General features: G+C 39.4%; 1 protein-coding gene across 1 annotated transcript; it reads right to left on the bottom strand.

Annotated features, from left to right (window-relative positions):
* Window positions 1–13155: 13155 nt before the first annotated feature.
* On the bottom strand, window positions 13156–19207 carry desi1a (desumoylating isopeptidase 1a). Its single transcript, XM_063471470.1, has 6 exons — window positions 19018–19207; window positions 18686–18707; window positions 18150–18219; window positions 16765–16874; window positions 16511–16633; window positions 13156–15791 (listed from the first exon to the last, which is right to left on the bottom strand). The coding sequence occupies exons 1-6, from the start codon at window positions 19106–19108 to the stop codon at window positions 15701–15703; spliced, it is 507 nt and encodes a 168-aa protein (XP_063327540.1). The 5' UTR covers window positions 19109–19207; the 3' UTR covers window positions 13156–15700.
* Window positions 19208–20149: the final 942 nt, after the last annotated feature.

The raw sequence follows: 20149 nt of genomic DNA on the forward strand, positions 1-20149 counted from the left end.
CTTTTTTATTCCTTCAATATGAGTTACCCATCACAACTCTGCTACACTTTTGAGGTTATTCAAAGGATGGTAATGGAGTTGGATGCAACTCAGCTCTCAAGAAAAGCTCACAACTAAGACAAAACTGCTCCTGCAAGGAAAGCTCACTGTTATGCATGTGAGGGGATCAGCTCTAGGTGAGAGGACATGTAAATCTTGCACTTGTTCTGCTGCATTTTGGAAGCTCAATTCCAGGATCAGATCGCAGGGTTTATTTTTATATACTCTGCAACTGCCATGAGGACAGGCCCTTTTTTTTTTGTTGTTGTTTGTTTTTCCTTTTGCTCTGTACAAGTTCTCTGTTTGTCTGTTTGGCAGCATTTTTCAATTTCTGTTTGTATTTTTTCTTTCTTTTACTAGTGAAGAGATGTAGCGTGAACAGTTATACAGTCTAAATATCCCATATGGGTCATGTGAAATGGTATTTTCAGTTTCATTAAGTTGAAGTAAAGAACGTTGAATATTTCTAAGTGTGCTGTGCTGTTTTGAACCAAGATGTCACAGTATGATCAGTGCTGTAATTTTTGACAGTCACTGTATCAATGTTATTTTTGCATCTCTTGAATAAAGGTTTTGACCTGCAAGTGCTAATTTCTTTAGTTATTGGGGTAAAATGGGTAATGTTAATAGGAAGGTGTTTGCCAATTCCGTAACCTAATTTAATGTTAATGGAAACTAACACTACCTCAAATTGTTTAGTTATAATTGTTGTTTAACTGAATCTTGACGTCAGAGGCCTTAAATAGAATGTTTTGTATTGTTCTTCCACAAGATGGTTACCTGTAACATTTTTCAAAAGAAACAGTCTAATTTCTTTGCTGTGATTGATTCCAGAGAACACGGAAAAACTGACATTATTTAACTGTTGATTTATATAGATTCGGTAGAGGAGTAATGTCAGTTTAATTCTTTACCTACTGTCAATGCAGTGAAATTAGGCATTTTGTTTTGAAAGGTTACTGGTGGATGCCAGCAACCATCTTGGAAGAGAACAATACAATCTGTTATAAGGCCTCCATTTGAAAATTGTGTATTTGATACTAGAATGTAATAGCAAAATGTAATTTGAAGATAACATGTAGTATCTAAGTGACCAAGTAGTATTGGGTAAAAGTTACTGAATCGTGTTGGGATAAAGTGAGAAAATTTTGAAGGATTAAAATATTCCAAGAGCTCAAATTACTTCATCAAAACATGTTTAAGTCACATTTTATCAACACAAATTGCACAGGTTTATTGAACATGAATAAATCGTGTTAATTTAACTCGATTGTTTAAGTTGTTGCCAAAGCAAAACATCTGTGTGCAACAAATGTCCACCATTGAATTAAGTAAATCCAACAACATATTTTTTTCAGTGCACATTCATGGGTAATTCAGAATCACCAATTAACCCAACTCTAATTGCATGACTTTTAACTGTGGGAGGAAACCAGAATACCCAGCGAGAACCCACTGCAAACTAGCCAGGTTGTGGATATGAATCTAGGACCTTCTTGCTATGAGGCAACAGCACTAACCACCACGCCACCAATCCAGGCTGAATGAAAGTAGGAAAGCTATGATTTCTGTATGTTTTTGTCCTTGACAGGTTAAACCACAATAAATACCAATAGCATACATTTGGTGTGGGTGTAGTTGTCTGCGTCTTGACTCCAGTGATTTTCTTGCAGTTTGAAATCTCATGTGATCTTGTGAATTTCATGAGTCCAGCAACTAACCACTCTGACTAGATTGTATCACGTCATCTCAACAAGAACAAATTAAGTTGTTAAATTTCTTACAGATCCTACACGATTTAATTACGTTCACCATAGAAACATGAAATTATTTTATTCAAATTACAAGTTAGACTTTTGTAAATGTAACAACCACCCAATGTCCTTTTTCGGTATACCGAAAAAAGTAGAGACGGCTGCTTGACTTGACTGAGATGGAAGCCTTCCTCAAACCACGATCCAAAGCGCGCAAGACAAAATCACTTTTGCTATATTATTGACTTACTTCACTCGAACATGAACAATTTAATATACCCTCTCTGCATATCATGTAGTTTCTACACTATATAGTTACACTTAACTTTAAAGCATGAGGCAACTGTCTTGAATACACACAAGATGCTTACATAAATCCAAGAGATGACCAATTCCTTTTTTTCAGTGTACAGAATAAAGTGCCTTAAGGAGACTTATTGTGATTTGGCTCTAGTCCATTCTCTAATGGCTGTTTTCTCTTTTTTGGACCATTCGACTCTACAGATGGTTGTGTGTAAAAATTACATCTAGTCAGTACATGATGTGATTGGCTGATTAGATATTTGCATTAACAGTTGTAATTACACCATGTCAACTAACCCTCAGTTTCTGACATCTGCAAAGTTCTGATTGAGAGGTTAAGACTTTGTAGGTCAAGGTGTCCACTGTACCAACAAGTGTGCCAACACAGACAGGAAAAAGTTGAAACACTGACAAGGTATATTTGTTAGCATTTATTGATGTAGTAGACTAATACTGATTATAAAACATGACTGAGGCCACATTACATCCAGCAGTGTTTGATCTATCAACGTTATGAATGCAGTTTCAACACAGTTAGGTGTGCAGATTTTAAATAACGTCAGCGTTCAGCATGAGCAGATACTCTGAGCTGAGGCATTAGGGTTGGCTCACTATGTTCCCACTTGGGTTCATGATATGAATGATGCTACGGGTCATCAAGAGCAGTGAAGTCCCAGAATCAACCCCTCGAGAGTTAATTAGAAGACCACTGGGTTGTGTCATGTTGTGACATGGATGCAAAATCCTCTCAGCTAAATGTAATGGAGGGAAAACTTGTGATATCATCTTTTAATGTTTTACAGCCATAACATAGTGACTCCCATTCATATATATATACATGCATACACACAAACAGTTGGTACAAAGTTTGTTTGAAAAGTTTCAATTACTCGTAGCCGTTTCTGTCTTTGATTGTTTTGACAGTTCGGCATGACAGTGATATCTTTTGTTACTGAGGCTGCAACTCACACTACCACTTACAGAAGAAAGAAGAGCAGCGAAAAAGTGTCAGCGTGGATGGTTTTTATTTGCTACTTTTCTGCTTTTTTTAGTTGGTGATGACAAGCACAATTACATATCTGAAGTCGCAGCGTATATGAAAAAAGTGTCTTTGTATTCTTCATAGAGGATCTGAAATGTAAATGCGCTCTATCACTGACAGCGACAGACAGTCTATCTTTCATTCTGTTTCCCAGTCTCGGTGCTGAGGTGTATTATGTGAGCTGTCAGATTCTGTGACCTCATTTTGGAATTAAAGCTTTATTGCCTCCAAAATATCTTTACAATCGTCACACACCGGCGAATCGACTCTGACGCAGCAATGCATAATTTATTCCTTAAAAGTGCGTGCTAATCCGTACGCCCGTGTTGGCACCTTCCATAAAGTGTGGTAATTACAGGTTGGGGACTTCTACGCATTTGTAGGCAGTATTTATGTAGCGGATGCTGCAGGACAAAAGGAAGCACAGTGTGCAATTTTTCATCCTTATTCTATTTTCAGTGACAATTTTTTCCAACCCTTCTTAAGGTTTTTTCATATGCGGGGTTGCAGAGATTGTCCTCAAGAGGACTCCTATCCTACTGAACAGCTCATCATGTCTCCAAAATCTTGTAAATTCTGTCTTTTTGACTCTGGGATGTTCTTCCTGTCAGAGATTCACTTGTCTTCAGCTGTTTTTCAAACCTCAGGGCTCAGGGAACATTTTCTACAGCTCCTTCACTGTATTTCATATATTTTTACCAGTCATTACAGGATGACTCATCAAACTCTCTACATGTTTTTGTGGTAATCCACCAGTCCACAGTTAACTGTGGAGAGACAGCTGGATCAGGTGGTCAAGTATATGAAACCATGCTACTTAATGTCCTGCATTAGTTACTGGTTCTTATTTGCACATTAGCCTTCCCTGTGTGGTATGATTCAGTTCAACTTTGCATGTTTTTGGTTGTAATGGCAGCAATTTTCTCTATATTCCTTCTGCTGCAGACACTACCCCCTCAGTGTAGGTGGGAATCTTAGCTGATCGTCACTGCAGCACTGTTTGAAAATGTCGTGACATAAACACAATCCAGACAGGAAAAATGAAGGTTATTGAACAGGTGGTGTTCCTGATTCGCGGTCTATGGCTGTTTATCACAGTAAACAAACAAGAAAGGGTGAAGGCAGGAAAACACAAACACTGGAGTTTGATTTCGCATATCACACATCCCACACATTTAACAGCAGTCCACTTCTGAATGACGATTCTTTCTGTCCTGCCGATGGTCTGCAGCTGCACCTAAAAGCTGAACTATAGTGGTGCCAAAAAACAAGAACAAAAATGAGGGAGGAAGCAAGCCAGCAAGCAGATATGAGGCAAAAAAATGTAAGCTACAATGCTACAAATGTGATTATTTTATAGCAAAGTTGCTGTCAAATTTCTCCTTTTTTGCCTTCTCTGGCCCAACCTAGCATCATGTTTTACCGGGACTACTTCTACATTCAGAGTGCCTGCTTCTTCTTCTCCCAACAAATAAAGCATCTTCACAGCTGACTCTCCAGTGTGCATTCATCCGATGCATTCAAGTTGAGGGTACATGTGTCACATCTTTTCACGGGGTCTAAAATTTGTACTGACATCCCTAGTTACAGGTTGCATGAGTGCAAAGAGATCTTTCTCAGCCTCTCTGGCTGCATCCACATCAGTGAGCACAAGGCATGAATGCTGTTGATGTGTCAGGTTATGGCGTTGCTTTAGAATGTAAGTAAGAAAGGCAGCCGACTTAAATGAATAAATACTGTGCTCTTCCAAATTTAATGCACACATGTATAGAACTGTTGTACTGTCCTCTCTTAAAAGAACAGGCTGGCATTTTTGGAGACCTTTTCCCCTTTTTGCTAAGAATCAGACAATAATGTTCAAAATACATTTAAGTCTATGGGAAAAGTGTTTTCAATTTCAGGCTCCAGCTGTAATATAAACATTACCCTGCCGGGTTGTTCTGTCCTTTAAATCTGCCTCCAAAAGCATTCAGTGGCCCTTATCAAAGTAGAGATTTTACAAATCCCGAGGACACATCGCATCTTATAATGATACCAGAAAAACACAACCCTGTTCTAATGTAACGATGACTATAGCAGCTGCAACTTCTGTGCCCAGAACATTACATGTGGGAGCTACTGCTCTGAGCTGGTGCCATCAAGTGGAAAATGAGAGTAATGAAAAATGATCTGCTGCTCTAATCCTACAAAGTTACTCTGTGGATTAAAGCACATTATTACTGGGTCGACATGGCTGATACTGTCTTGTTATTTATTTATTTTTTATCTCTATTTAACTACATAAAACAAGTTGTTATGTATTGTTGGTTAGTTACAAGGCAAGTCTCAGATACTGTTATGCTTTCTTTTTGAACTGCATTGGAAGTTACACTGTATATTTTCAAAATAAATGTTATTTTCTTTTCAAAATAAAATTAGCCACATACTGTATTTAAGTATAGACTGCACATAAAAAACTGACCCAAAGTTTGTGGATTTTACTCTAAATGATAACTGAGGTTATAAATTAAGTGAGCAGTAGGGTCATTTAACTTCCATTCTTTTAGATGTTTCCAGCCTTTTGTAGCCAACAGTCACCTCTTGCTGGATGCGCAGAAGCATGCAGGTTTAAAGCACTTTCACATCTTTGAAAGTATATCCATCTTTTATATGCAGTCTGTGACTGACTGAGTGTTTATTCTACCCTCGAGCATTTCCCCCTTGCTCTCTGTCTACTTTCCTACTATTCTGCCAAATAGAGGCAATGAATATGTTTGACATAGTGGGAAATTGGTGCAGAGCTACATGAGGACATGCTTGCCCATTTATTAGGAAGTCTGTTGGAAGCTTAGCATAAATAGTGGAAACAAATAGTGCTCAAATGTATCAAGCTTCACTAACCCTCATATCCAATGCCCTCTTATTAACACATTTATGTTTTATCTGTAGAAATACGGAGCAGCAGCTGACTGGCTCCTGGCTGAAGCACGTTATCAATGATTGCATCAGTATTATTTCTTAAAGCAAGATTATGATGATCAAATTTCAAGATGGCAAATAGGACACAAAGCACACAGAATTAATCTCTTGCACACACGGATGGGTATACAGGTAAAAACACCTGAGTTCATACCCATTTTCCACTTGGGACCAACCAAGGGCGTTCAAGAAACCTGACTGATGCAGCAGAAGGCCTTGAGGACACTTCACATGTCCACGTCTTTATGCATCTATGTATTTATGCGAGGACATGGCACTTATCCTGGCCTTGGTTTTACATAGACAAGGAGCACACAGATGCTGTTGACCCAAGTGATTTCAAATCCGTGACCTGGCCAGCTGGTGGCCTCCCCCCTTTGGCTGCCCTCAGAGGGAGATGACAAGGTGGTTAAGGAAATAGAGAAAGGTGGATAGAGGTGGATTCAAGAAAACCTAGAGACAAACACCATCAGAGCATGATGGGTAAAAAGCAAAAAGGTCACACGTGTTATTTGGCTTTCCTGTGGAACACTGTGTCAAACTCTGGCAACATGCTTTCATTTCAGTGTTATTCTAACAGAAAAAATGAATGTCTTAGCACATTATGCAAACACATGAGGCGCAATTTTGTGCAGGACTCAGAAATGAGCTAACTCTGCATTTGACCATGCGACAGACATAAACCCAATGACATGCAGAAACTCCAGACCTTAAATGCTTGCACTTTGCATAACTGCATTTCTCCGAGTTTTCTTTAAAAAATGGTGTGCTCGAGTACTTCGTAATGGCTGAAAAGGCTTAGGCCATTAGAGCTACAAACCAAAATGGATGATAGAAAATGATACAGGTTAAGGAACAAGGTCAAGGAAGTTAGAGGAGGAGAAGGAGGCAAGTAGAGGAATGAGAGGAGGCTCAGAAAGCGAAGGAGGTGCAGCGAGGCAGAAACTCACAGGTAATTAAGGATTTTGAGAAAAAGTCAACTAGGATGGAAAAAGAATGGAGTAGGGGAAACAAAGCAAAGGAAGGGAATGAAGGTCTGAAGAGAAACAGGCAAGAAATAAAGACTAAGAAGGTAAGTAATCCACTGTTTGCTAAAGGTAGGAGAGGTTATTAAAAAAAAGATGCCGGTAATAAATAGATGACTGATGAGATGCTGAAGAGCGAATTCAGAGGGAGACTGTTGTAAACACAGGGATGTATGGTAGAAAGAAAAGAATTGGAAAAGTGGAAAGAGGGATATCCAGTTTTTGTATATGCCAACAGGGGCTGCTGCGACAAACTGACAGTCATTTAAAGTGACACTTACAGCAACGATGAAACCATGTCTGGTCAAGTGTGGCCAGACAAGAATAATCATCGCACTTACTGATGTGGCTACAGCATTTAGCCTGATCCCTCTGAGAACAGCCTAATAAATGTGGAGAAAGCTGTTGTAACCACACAATAAAGTACCTACAAGCAATACACATTTTAATGAATAATTTCAACACCAGACACATTTATTCTACTGCCTCAGCTGTGTATAAGTAATTTGGTCCAGTAATGCAATATTTTGTTGTAGGTGTCCGGAAATACTTGAGCCTGTCGCTGGAATGTGGTGAATCAGAGATTCAAAGCTGCGCTGTGCAGATGATTTTGCAACACGTTGTGTTTTTTAAGTGCTCCAGATAAGACTTGGATTGCCTTCCTGCAAAACACCATATTCAGTTACCCCCAAAACCAGGAACTTAGTATTCCGCTGCTATGTTCATTAATTATTTCTTGTAGGGTAACCTTCAAAAATGGTACATGAATCCCTTAATTATGCATACCAGTGCTAAATGAAACATTAGGCCATGGGGATCTCCCCTGCAAAACCTTCAGGAGAGCTTTTACAAACTTGTTCCCTGTCTCTTACTTTTGCTCACACCCTGATGCAGACATCAGCTCTCACGTATACTTGGTAGAGCAAATCAGGGCCCTGTACTACAGAGTGAGTTCACCATATCCAGTTATGGATAAGCAGTCACACAAAGTTGGGTATCAACTCCCAACTTAGATTAGAGATCTGATCTAGATTATCATATTAAAATTTTTAGTTTTCTACAGTTTATTTTCTTCTATCTATTCACTGCAACTGAGAAGTAATACTTACCTCTTTAACATTTATGGAGCCTCACTTCTTCAAAGGGATAGAATAGATGATAGAGAGAAGTAAGACAAAAGGGACAAGATAGGAGAGAGCAGAGAGGAGAGCCGGATCTGGCTTCCCACACCTCCCCCTGGATCGGGCTGTACGCCCTACCTCCCCACTGCCTCCCAGAAAAGGGAAGAAGAGCAGAGGGGAGAAGAGCGGAACATTTTTCTTTTCTTTTCTTTCATTCCTCCTTTTAGTTTCACTACCATGAGGTTAACAGCACAGTCCCCAGGAGGCCCTGAGACATCTGTATCAGTCAACCAGCAAAACTTCTAATGTTATGTTTTACCCTTTTGACGTCCCCTGTTGAGGCAGACCCACCACGGGTTGATCAATCCTGGGCATGTGTCTCGCGGTTTGCTGACTGCCTTAGCTGCCCAAGTGATGTCAGCCCTTTTTAGCCATAGCCAGTGACTGGTCCTCTCAGCAGTGTTAGCTAATTCTCTTATAGCCTGCCGTTGCGCCTGTCCTCTGATCCCAATCTCTCTAAGCTTAAACATCACAGATCTGTAATGATCTGTGATGTTTAAGTCTATGCAAAATCAGTTCGTGTAGTTTTACATCTTACATGTTTCATTTGCACTTTACACCTCAAACTGTCAAAAAAGCAATTGAGAAAATAGCGTCATTATATCTAAATAACTTTATTTTTGCACTATTTGATTAGCGAGATTAAACATTGTCCTCCTCTCATTGTCATGCTGAAAAAGAAAGCCATTACCAATCAGACATTTCAAATCTAATGGAACTACAATTTAAAATCAGTCAAGTTTTCTGTTATATGACATAACATTGGTTCATCCCTTGAGTTAGGTGCCTTTTTTTTATGCATGAATCACTCATAGATTGCTGTTAAGTGGCAACCAGAAAATGATCAGGTACAAAGATTGGACTGAAAATGAGTGAAAAAGAAAATCAACTGGTGCTCAAAGGAAAACCTTGAAAGAGCTTCAGAAAACCTGGAGAACTATTGCTGAAGATGACTTTAAAAAGTGACAAAGTTTTGATCCTTGGATGCATATTCTGACAAAAGGAGGGGTGGCTCAAGTCTTTTGTGCAGTACTATATAATGTGTTACTTTATTATAAGTCATATTCTCTTTCTTTTTTAAAATTTTATCAGCCACATTAAACATATTAGCTTGTTTGGCTTAAAATCTTCAGCCTTATCATTTCATATTTTAATGGTAATGGTAAAATGAACAACTCACAGTTAGAAGAGGATCTAAAGAAAGAAAAGCTAAGTCACCCCTGTATGCCATGGAAGGATGTGTCACTGCAGCAGGAGGTTTGGTGTGACTCACCAGCTTTTATCACACAGGTGCCATGCTTACAACTTTGGCCCTGCCTGAGAGTATCCTTGAAGTAAAAGAGAAGGTTAACGTTTGTCAAATGTCACACGCTCTCTTATAATCGTGTCACTAACTCAACTGATTCAGCTACTCAGCCGCAGGGAGCAAGGACGGGCTAGGTCTGCATGCATTTATTTTCCTCTCACTTAGGAGGGATGCTTGGTCGAAAGGCCATGGAGAAAGTCTGCTGCACATCTGTTTGCACAACAGTTTTGCTCCACAGCGAGAAGTCGGCCATCTGGAAAAGTGATATCTTTTTTGCCATCGTAACATGCAGCACAGGGGTTAGCTGACAAACTGACAGCACAGTACAGAGGTCTTGTATATTTTTGTGCTGATGGTTAAATTGCTGAAGAATGATGAACTTTAATTGTTGCATATGAGTTTTGTTTAAAAGTTAAAAGTAAATTACCGTAGCGCTTTAGGTGTATGAAGCTCACACATTACACTTGAATTTAGAGAGAAAAGCGGTGTTCTGTGCATTTTCCCTTTTTTACTCTGCGTTTTCCAAGAAATGACCCACAATTGCTGAGGATTCACTGACCTTCAAAGCTCACACTTATGATGGAGAGCTTGCTCAGTAGGACAAGTCATTTGTTAGTGGTTGAGGGCCTTTTACAGCAATTAGCAGTTTAATTGCCATGCTCACCCCAACGCTAATTCACTTGGCAGATGCTTGCATAACTTCAATGAACTGCAAGAAAGCAATTTACTTTAAAATCTGTTCATTTATTAAATATATAATATGTCCAAAAATCATTAGCATCACACCTGGGAGCTTTAGGAAATAAGTGTATAGCGATATCTCGCTGTACTGTTGGGTCAGTGGGGGTCCAGCAACTGCCGGGGGTCTCCATGGAAGTTGATCCCGCCATGATGATGATTGTGGGTGAAGAGAAATGGACAGGAATCCAATGAAACATTTAGATGAATTCAAACATTTTAATAATGGATTGCATTTATATAGCGCTTCTCTAGGTACCCAAAGCACTTTACAATTCCACTCTCACATTCACACACTGGTGCAGGCAAACCACAGCCACACCAGTAGGTGGGAGGGTAAAGTGTCTTGCCCAAGGACACAACAACCAGGACAGAGAGAGCTGGGGGATCGAACCGGCAACCTTCCGGTTACAGATGAGCTTCCCAACCCCCTGAACCATGGCCGCCACAATTTTACACCACAAACTGAACCATCACCGAATGACTTTGATAAGCACTGACATAGATGGTTTTAAAATAACTAACCCTCGGGTTGTTTAATCTAAATAAATACACTTGATTCTTTTAACTCATGATTAGGGTTTCTACAAAAATATTTCCTCTAAATCTTATGGGTGGCTGTCAGAGTGCAGCTACACCTGCTTGAGATCAGCTCCTCCTCTGTCTCAACAGCAAGTTCCACTCATGGTTGCTTCCATCACCATGCTGCCATCTCACATGTACAGTCAGGCAGGCACAGATAGCCAGGGACAGGTGAGACACTCAGAGGTAGTGACAGGTGTCATTAGACTTTTATTGATAAAGGTGCTTGAAACTGTTGGATGCTTCTGGTCAAATGAAAGAAAAACTTCTTTTTGAGTCTAAAATCAATCTGCTGTTACCTTCCTTGTATTTTACCTTTGTGTAACTGTGCTGTGAAGCTTTGCTGATCAGTGAACTTAATCACTTCCAGTGAATCATAATTCCAAAGACTCAGGCGAGCAAAGTCCAAGTAAAGACCAAATGCTTCATTAGGAAATTATCTCCAGAGGAACTGTTATTCCCTAGGGTTTAATATGCCAGCTCAGCTCTTCTGGGAAGGCTTTCCACAAGGTTTAGGAATTTCTTACAGAAGCACATTTTGATGTCAGACAATGATGTTGGACTAGAAGCCTGGCTCACATGTGCAGTCAGGTTCCCAAACTGTTCCCACAAAGTTGGGAGCATGAAATTGTCCAAAATGGTATCCTGAAGCACTAAGAGTTCCTTTCATTGGAACTAAGGGCCTGAGCCCAACTCTTCAAAAACAACCCGAGACCACAATCCTCCCTCCACCAAACTTTACACTTGGTACAATGCAGTCAAGTACTGTTCTCCTGGCAACCACCAGAGCTTCGTCCCTCCAGAGAACGCATGTCCCCTGCTCTACTGTCCAGTGGTAGCGTGCTTTACCAACAATGATAGGTAGTGAGGAAATTTCCCGACTGGATTTGGACAGGTAGCATCCTATTCTGGTATCATCCTGGATTTCAATGATCTCCTGAAAGCGACCCATTCTTTCATAAAACGTTTTTAGAAGCAGTCTGCATGCCTGATTTTATACACCTGTGGCCATTAAAGTAATTGGAACACCTGAATTTAATGATTTGGATGGGTGAGTGAATACTTTTGGCAATATAGTACATCTTTGCTGTGAAGCATCCAAAATACATGAAAGCAAACTGAACAGTCGGTGTAGCATGTCTTAATAGAAACTTAAATGAATGTAGTTTCTGCACATGTTCTCCTCCCACTGATCCCTTTACTTTGCGTAGTTCATGCAAAGAGATTACCAAAGGTTTAATTGCTCCACACTTTCATGTTTCTGTGGCGTTTATCATTATTAGTCTTTGAAATGCCGGCCTAAGTGTCAGTATTACGGATTTATGCACAACAGCAACAACAGTAACTGTTCTTTCTACTCCTTCAAACCCAGTAAGCTCCTGTTCTCACACTGTGGTCTCCCAGCATTCACATGAATGTATATTATTGCCTCAGCAGAAGCATTCAGGTAAATTATCCACCTGCATGTCTCCCTCCTCCAGGTGTGTTTTCAACTCACACATGATCAATTTTTATATGTAAAAGAGGGTAAATTCTACCACCTAGTGAATAGATGATAGCATTGCAGCTTGTCTGATAGCCATCATCATCGTTTCAAGCGCAATGTGCTGAAGATTGCTGACAACATGGTCCAGTACCTGCATGCTGTTAGAGAACTGTACGTAAAACACACAAACACACGAGCGAACACAGCTGCTGAACATCTGTATATTCATAAACTCTTTGTTATCTTCTCCCATCTGTGTCTCTGCATGTGTATAGTCAGAGTCTGATGCTGTCTGATTTTGCCACTCTGGCTCCTCCACCCAACAGTTTGCTCTGCTGCTTTTTCTCACTGCTCTCCAGGTATCGGTCATTCATCTGCAGATGTGTGTGAATTATTGTAATCAGCCTCCTTTAATGGTGCCTCCTTACATTCAGTTTTACAGCATTAATCATGTTTTTTAAAGCACTTTCCTCACAGATGTACACAGTGGTACCAGGTGCTCTCACTCTGGGTTTTATTCCTGTTGAAACAGAAAGCATCAAACTGAATAGGGTAAAGACCAGGCTTATATTAAGAAGCCCCCAGAGGCCAAAGGTCAAAGCTGAAATGAACATCAGCGGCAGTGCATCTGTGGGAGAGAGAGGTCCTATGAATCTATGTATGCCTATGAAAAAGTGTAAAAGAGGCAAAATGCTACATTTATGGGGTAAAATAAATAAAAAAATACAATTAGTATTTGCAGTCAATGGCTTTATGTATAGGTAGAATTACAAAAAACAATTACACAAACAATACAAACAATATGCATAAATATATCTATCATAGTTATTAGTTAAATCAGGAAATAATATCCATAAACATCTGTTGCAAGTTCACATTACAAGTAGCAGCCAGCAACAACAAAAATCAGAGCAACGAAGGGTGACTTTTAAAAACATTTCAGCGGCCGGGTTATTATATGAGTTAGTTGGTTAGCAGAAGGCAGATTTACAGAACCCAGAATCACCTGAGTTTTCAAAAGTTCGCTGAAGAGAAATATTCCAAACATGTACGGTTAATGCTTTGCAAAGGTCAGCTTAAACTTTAAAAGAAACTTTTAAAAAGCTTGCAGGTCTGGTTAGCTTGTGCGCATGCAACAAAGAAAGAGTCGAGCCACAGGTGCTGTGCCAAAGTGATGGAGATAGTGTGTGTGGGGTTTGTTTATTACAGGAACACATGAGGAGAGTTAATGCTGGTTTAATCACTCGGTGAGAATTTCTTGTTTTTTCTGTGCTTCTTTCACCCGTCACTCTGTTTAAGCAGAGAAAAGTTAGTAAGTTCAAATGTGGGTTACATGTTTAACATCGCCTTAACAGATCGACACCTACTAAATGCATTATATTGAAGTTAGCTGTGTGTGCGCTTACTGATATTAAATCTGAATATTTCTGATAGTTTACGGTAAATGTTCTAATGAGTGTTGCTTGTTACTACTTTTAGTTCCTTTCTCTTCACGTAGGATCAGATGCTTATAACGCAGCCTGCACGGGGCATTATCATGCGTGCTATATGGAAACCACGCCAACTGCCAACAGTGTAACTACAGCCAAGCAGAGGGGAATGAAGGCACAGAGGTGTATTGTATTTTTAAACACACTCTGGTGGTTGTTAAAGGACTCGAGCGGGATGTTATTAAGAGTACAGGTCAACTTTGCCTGCAAATGTGGATGTGCTATTGTTTGGAATTACTGTCATGGCATCTGGATCACAGGCAGTTGTAAAAATATATCTATATAAGAAAATGTATCTATGATCAGCATCTATTTCTAGAGTTAATTCAGACCACGAAGCACCTATGACAACTTTCTGTCAAAGCGGGACTGAGACGCGCATCGCTTTCAGTAGACTCGACACCAAAACAAGGTTGTTTCTCAAAATGTTTCGGCCTAATCGGAAACAGCCAAACGCACTGCTTTGTTCTTTGTTTTAAGAAGACAGAGAGAGAGAGACTGTGTGGAAAGTTAGTTTACAGCACTGTGGAACTCTGCGGCCTGTAATCATCTCTGCAATTAACTATTGAAAGCCAGGGATTACTTGCATATACAGAGAATTTACAGTCCTGCTGTAGATGTGCACACATAAGAACAAGTTTAAGCAGTAGTCAACTCCATAGACTGTATATAAAAACAGATGTAGCCTCCAGATCTGACGAGTGAAGCAGACCTGCATTTCTTTTCTAATCGCCAGCAGGAGGCGACTCATAGTCAGGTAAAAGAAGCCTGACTGTGTAGAATTATAGTACTAATCACATGATCTATTATCACAGTAAACGCTGTCTGAGGAGTTTATAGTCTTATTTACGGTCTTTTTAAAAAACACCAGGAATTTAACTGTTAACAAGTCTGGGTACAAAAAAGGGCATGGCCAAAATGCTCAATTGGAGGCTTCTACTGGTGACCTCTCAAGCCAATCCACCACCATGGCTACATTCATATTTTATATACAGTCTATACACTCTAGTCTTACAACCTTGGCGTGGTATAGACAATCAATCACCTGCTGTATGTTACATCACACTCTGTGACAAATGGAGCGATCATGTAAGTAGGCATCCAACATTAGTTGACCTAAATACAAACAAAGACAAAGATTACAGGTACAAAAGAACAGAAGATGGAAAATTAACAACATAAAAGTGCAAAATCAAAACATGATTGACCAAAATGGAAAAAAACAAAAAAAACAAAACAAAAAACAACTCTCTCCATTAATCAGCCATCGTGTTCATGTCAGTCTTTATCCACTGGAAATCGATATGCTGAGATTTAAATCCACTGTAGTCAGCAGCAGAAGATCCTCAGAGGTGAGTGTTATTAAAAATATTAGTCGTGCAAACGGAGCGAGAAAATTGTGATCAAACACGTGACCAAATGAATTTCAGCTTAATATTTCAGCTTAAGATAAAAGAGCATTTTGTACCTCAGTACAAAACTAAGTTATGTCGTAGGTGGATTAGTTACAGCTACCACATGAGCTGTTCTTAATACTACAAAGTCTTGTGTTTTTTTTAAAGTCAAAACAATGTTTCAGTGCTTCAAACCTCTTCTGTACAAAACATGACTCAACATACTCGACGGCTTTTCACTCCTGAAAAGCTAAAGTGTCAAATAATACCCCCCCAATCCCAAGTCATTCATTATATTATATATTAGTGATGTATATGAAGAAAGAAAAAAAGAACGATTGAGACTTCACACTGACTGACTACACTGGAAGTGACCTCGAGATTACTCTGCACTCTCTCAGGTTACATGTTTCGTCCCCCGTTGATGACGTTTCCTCCCGGAGGGGCGATGTGAATAGAGTCCAGGATGGGCCGCAGTATTTGGCCAAATGGTCTAAAGATGGAGAGATTTCATTTGACATTTTAAAAACACATATGCATAATTACTGCCCCATTTTTAACCCAATAACTCCCTCCAACATATTTAGTTTTATGCATCAGCAGATGTGAAGCAAATCTCTGCAGGGATGTTTAAAGTATAGGAGCAGTACAGTGTAAAAATGTGATCCCTGTCATCAAAACAGCATAAGGTAGTGCTGCCTGTTCCCTTTTCATGCAGTCACACTGAATTTGTGGTAAAAACTTGTGCCTCTGCTATGACTGCCCTTGTTGTTGGCTAAAAAAAGGCTCAAACTGAGCTTTCATAACAGTTAAATACCACAAAAAGTTCAACCAGGGCAAAGTACGAACAACTCCACTGCAGGCTGCACTATATTAACATTTAGTGGCCAAATTTAAGATTTCTTCCTCTTCATCCAAGACTGTATGGCAACATATCATAAAGCTACACTGTAGTTTATAATTAATGATTAATAATAAACACAACATTTCATAATTTAGCTGCGATCATGACTAATAGTGCGTAACTTCACTGCAATTGGAGGTCTAGACGACTAATGTGGCGTTCAAAGACTTGCCGCTGAACCGGAGCCTTGTTCAGATTTCAATGGGACACATTCACAGTCATGGGGTGAGCAGTGGTGAGCAGGGACATTATTAATACCACAGACTCAAATGAAGCGAATGTAAGCTGACAGCCCGAGTTTCACTCACGTAGAGAGGACTTCAGATGGAAGGTCGGTGATGTAGGACGGGATAGGCCTGCCTGTCAGGAACTGAGCCACCTCGTTGGTGAAAGTGTTACAGTTGTGCTCAAACAGACGATACCTGTCACCTCTGAACAACAACAACAACAACAAAAGACTCAGTAACATGCAAAGTTCAAATAATAAAGCTGACTATCTCCTGATTATACATTACTTATGTAAGGAGCTTGGAGCTTTTCTGTATGCGGGAAAGAAACTGACCTGTATGTGCTTTCTCCCAGGGAAGAGAGGTAATCCATGAAGATCTCCTCAGAGACTTCAGTCTCACCGAGCTCCACCACTGTGTCAGGAGGCCCCAGCATAGTCCCACCCTGCCAAAAACAAAGAAAATGTGTCATAAAACAGACACATGATTAAAGAGTAAATCAGTGATGGTCTGAGGAAGCTGCTGCACTATTAGCTTCTATTGTTTTAATTTTATTACGCATGTCTGAAACAAGTCTCGCTAGTAAGTGAGACATTGATTATAAAATGGAATTACCTGCATAAAGAAATGTTAGATAAATAATAAAGAAGTCTTCTTGAGTCAGTTTTCTGTATTTGTGATACACGCTTAAGTTAGTTAGCATTGGCTCTGTGGCTTGCTAACTTGGCCAATTATACCAGCTACCTTACCGTGTTACCTTACTTCCAAGGTGGGAAAAAATGCTAAGCTAATAAGCTAATTGTTATGACTCCGAGGTTTTTAAATTTTTCTTTTTGGAAAAATCAGAAGATGATTGAATTCACATCATTTATTTGGTCTTGGAAAAAAAGTAAAATACTTCAACTTACAGGTAAGAATATGCAATCAGCCAAAACATTAAAACAACCCATTTATATTATTTTTAACTAATTTATTATTATTTTTAATAGGTGGACTTTTGTCATGATAATAAAGCTGTGGTAGCAGACCATAGATGTATGAAATGTATATTATATGATATACTATGAATACTATACTATAAATTTGAACATTTCTTTACTGATAGTAGTATATATAATGGTATATACTACTTTCATATGTATGAGTAGTACATATAGATATAGTTAAATTCTATGTAGATATGAAGCGTCTCTCTGTGTTAGCATTGTGCAGGCTGGTGACCTGCTTCTCACCCAACAGCAGCTGGTATAGGTTCCTCAACCCATCACCCCACGAATAAATAAAGAAAATGGATAGAACTTCATTTCTTGAGTTCTTTTGTAGAATATCACCTACCCAATTGTACTTTTTCTTTCTTGATAACTGTCACACTGGTCTCAGGCGTTGTGATTTGCCTTCTTTGCACAGCTTTTGTTTGTTTGTTTGTTTGTTTGTTTCCCCCTGCTCGCTATCATGACATCACAAACATCTGGTCGATTCATTTGTGGCCCCAAGGGACAAACATAAAAATGTTTGTTTCGGGACAACAACCATTTCAAAACTCAGGGTGTACTTTGTATGTCCTGCAAAAATGAAAGGTACTGTAGAAATGAGAGGCAGCCGACACACGTCTAAAACACCTTCAATAATTATTTTCCACATGTGTGCAGCAGTCTTGGAGAAGGTTGAGGTGTTTGGTGATATAAGTGAAATGGGCGTCACATCCTTGTTACATTCTTACCGGAGAACAGCTGGAGATCCCCTCCCCTCCAAAGAAGAACTCATCACCATATGCCACTATAGCTGTGTGCCTGCAAAATTATTACACTGGTAAATCCAGGTCAGAGCATCTCAGTGGCATAACAGCATATTTAAAATTACATTAGCACCATTCATGACGCTTAATCCACTTTGGCACACCAAATAACACAATTAATACAGTCACGGTGCATTTTACAATCTGCTGAATGCAACAATTATAAGGACTAAAAATCCATCCATAGACAGATGAGTGAATGAGTGAACAACTAGCTGTTTATTTAGTGTTAAAACATCATATGTATCTGCCTAATCTTTTTAATTATAGCTCACTTGGTCAGTTCACATACATCCCCAGACGCCTTCAACAATAAATACAAACAGGCAGAGCACCAGGAGGTGTTTTGACCATTTTTAATGCCACTGCTGTCTTCCCTGGGACCAGAATTAGGTCAGTGGCCTACACCTGATGTATCTACAGTAAAAGCTGTGTTTTCGTGATAAGGAGGTTACACTTACCATATCCCATCCAGCTGCTTTCCTGCAATAGAAAAAGGGGGGGGAATTAATGCATGCAAGGCAGGAGATGGTCGCTAATGCAAGAAGCTACCAGAAGCCGGTAAAACAAGAGATGAGCCATTTCTAATGATGTACGGGTGCAAGTCGGTTAAGTTCGCCATTTATTTTAAACCAAACAATATTTATAAAAGTCCCTTGACCTTGATATTTTAACCAGAGAACAGCAACATCTGCTTTAGACTACCGTCAAAGAAGGCTTCTCCAGCCGGTTATCATCACTTATTTGTCCCCCAAGGCCAGACTGCATCAGTATTTGTCTGCAGGCTACTTACCCAACATTATAGGACTAAGGCTCCGAGCCATTCCTCTGGACAAATCATAAATATACAGTTGTACATTGTATCGCGTAGGATTCTTGTCCATAACTCAAACTCAGAAATTTTATTTTTCTATTTTTTCGTTAGCTAGCTAAGCCACAAAGCTTTCTCAACATACGCTCCTGCGAGGTTCTAAACGAAAGGAATGATGTCAGGCCTTTAAATAGCCCAAGCACTTCCGCTTTCACTGCTTTCAAAATAAGAACGGCTGGCGAGAATTTTTTAATGAAAGGTCGACTGTTTTCTTGTCAGATTGCTTTATTTTGAAGGATCTCTGTGGCTCTTCCGATTTTAGTTAGCTGTCTGTAAATGACTTGACAGAATTTCAATTTGATAACACAAAGCTTGTGTTTTTATTTCGAATAGAAAATAATTACAAGGCTTATCAAGAAGAAATAAACGCTTCGGTAGCCTGATAGCTGACACTAATATCACCCAGAAAAGGGAGACATTTTTAAAAAGATTTTTTTTCAATTGTTTATTTATTTAAACAAAAATAAAGACCACAATATATAAATATATCACCTCTATACAGAGATTTCCAACAGGTTTTGGCTCGTTAGCGAGAAAAATGTGGAAAAAGTGGGACACAAGTGAGTCCTTGGATTTGTTATGATCAGTGGTGACCACTGGAGGGCGCTGTATTCCGAGACAAGATATGAGACGATGGCCATGTGTGCAAAGGAAATGATAATAGATAAGAAGTTTAGGCCCGAGGGAGCTGTAATTTGTTTACATTCTTTAGCAGCCCATGTTAGCTTAAATCCAGCAGAAATAAACGGAGATGACTGACTGGTGGATATTTTTCTCCATAATGTAGAGAATACAGCTTGTTGGAGGTTGCTGCGTCCTTGCCCCTTTTTTTCGAGAAAGCAGGTGAAATTATACAAAAAAAAAGTAAAGTGCTGCAGTTTGGAGGAAGGTTGAAATTATGAAGGTTCTCTCTAGAAAATTCGACCTGGTTAAGAAGAGAGGGAGTGTGGTATTCCTGGCAGAAGAAGTGGGACACAGATATTAAACAAGGGCAACAAACAGCAGGAACTGGGATGAAGGGTCGAAAAAAGAAATTAGATGAGAGCAAATGTTT

This window comes from Pelmatolapia mariae, linkage group LG4 (assembly GCF_036321145.2).
Source record: "Pelmatolapia mariae isolate MD_Pm_ZW linkage group LG4, Pm_UMD_F_2, whole genome shotgun sequence".
Lineage (NCBI taxonomy): Eukaryota > Metazoa > Chordata > Actinopteri > Cichliformes > Cichlidae > Pelmatolapia > Pelmatolapia mariae.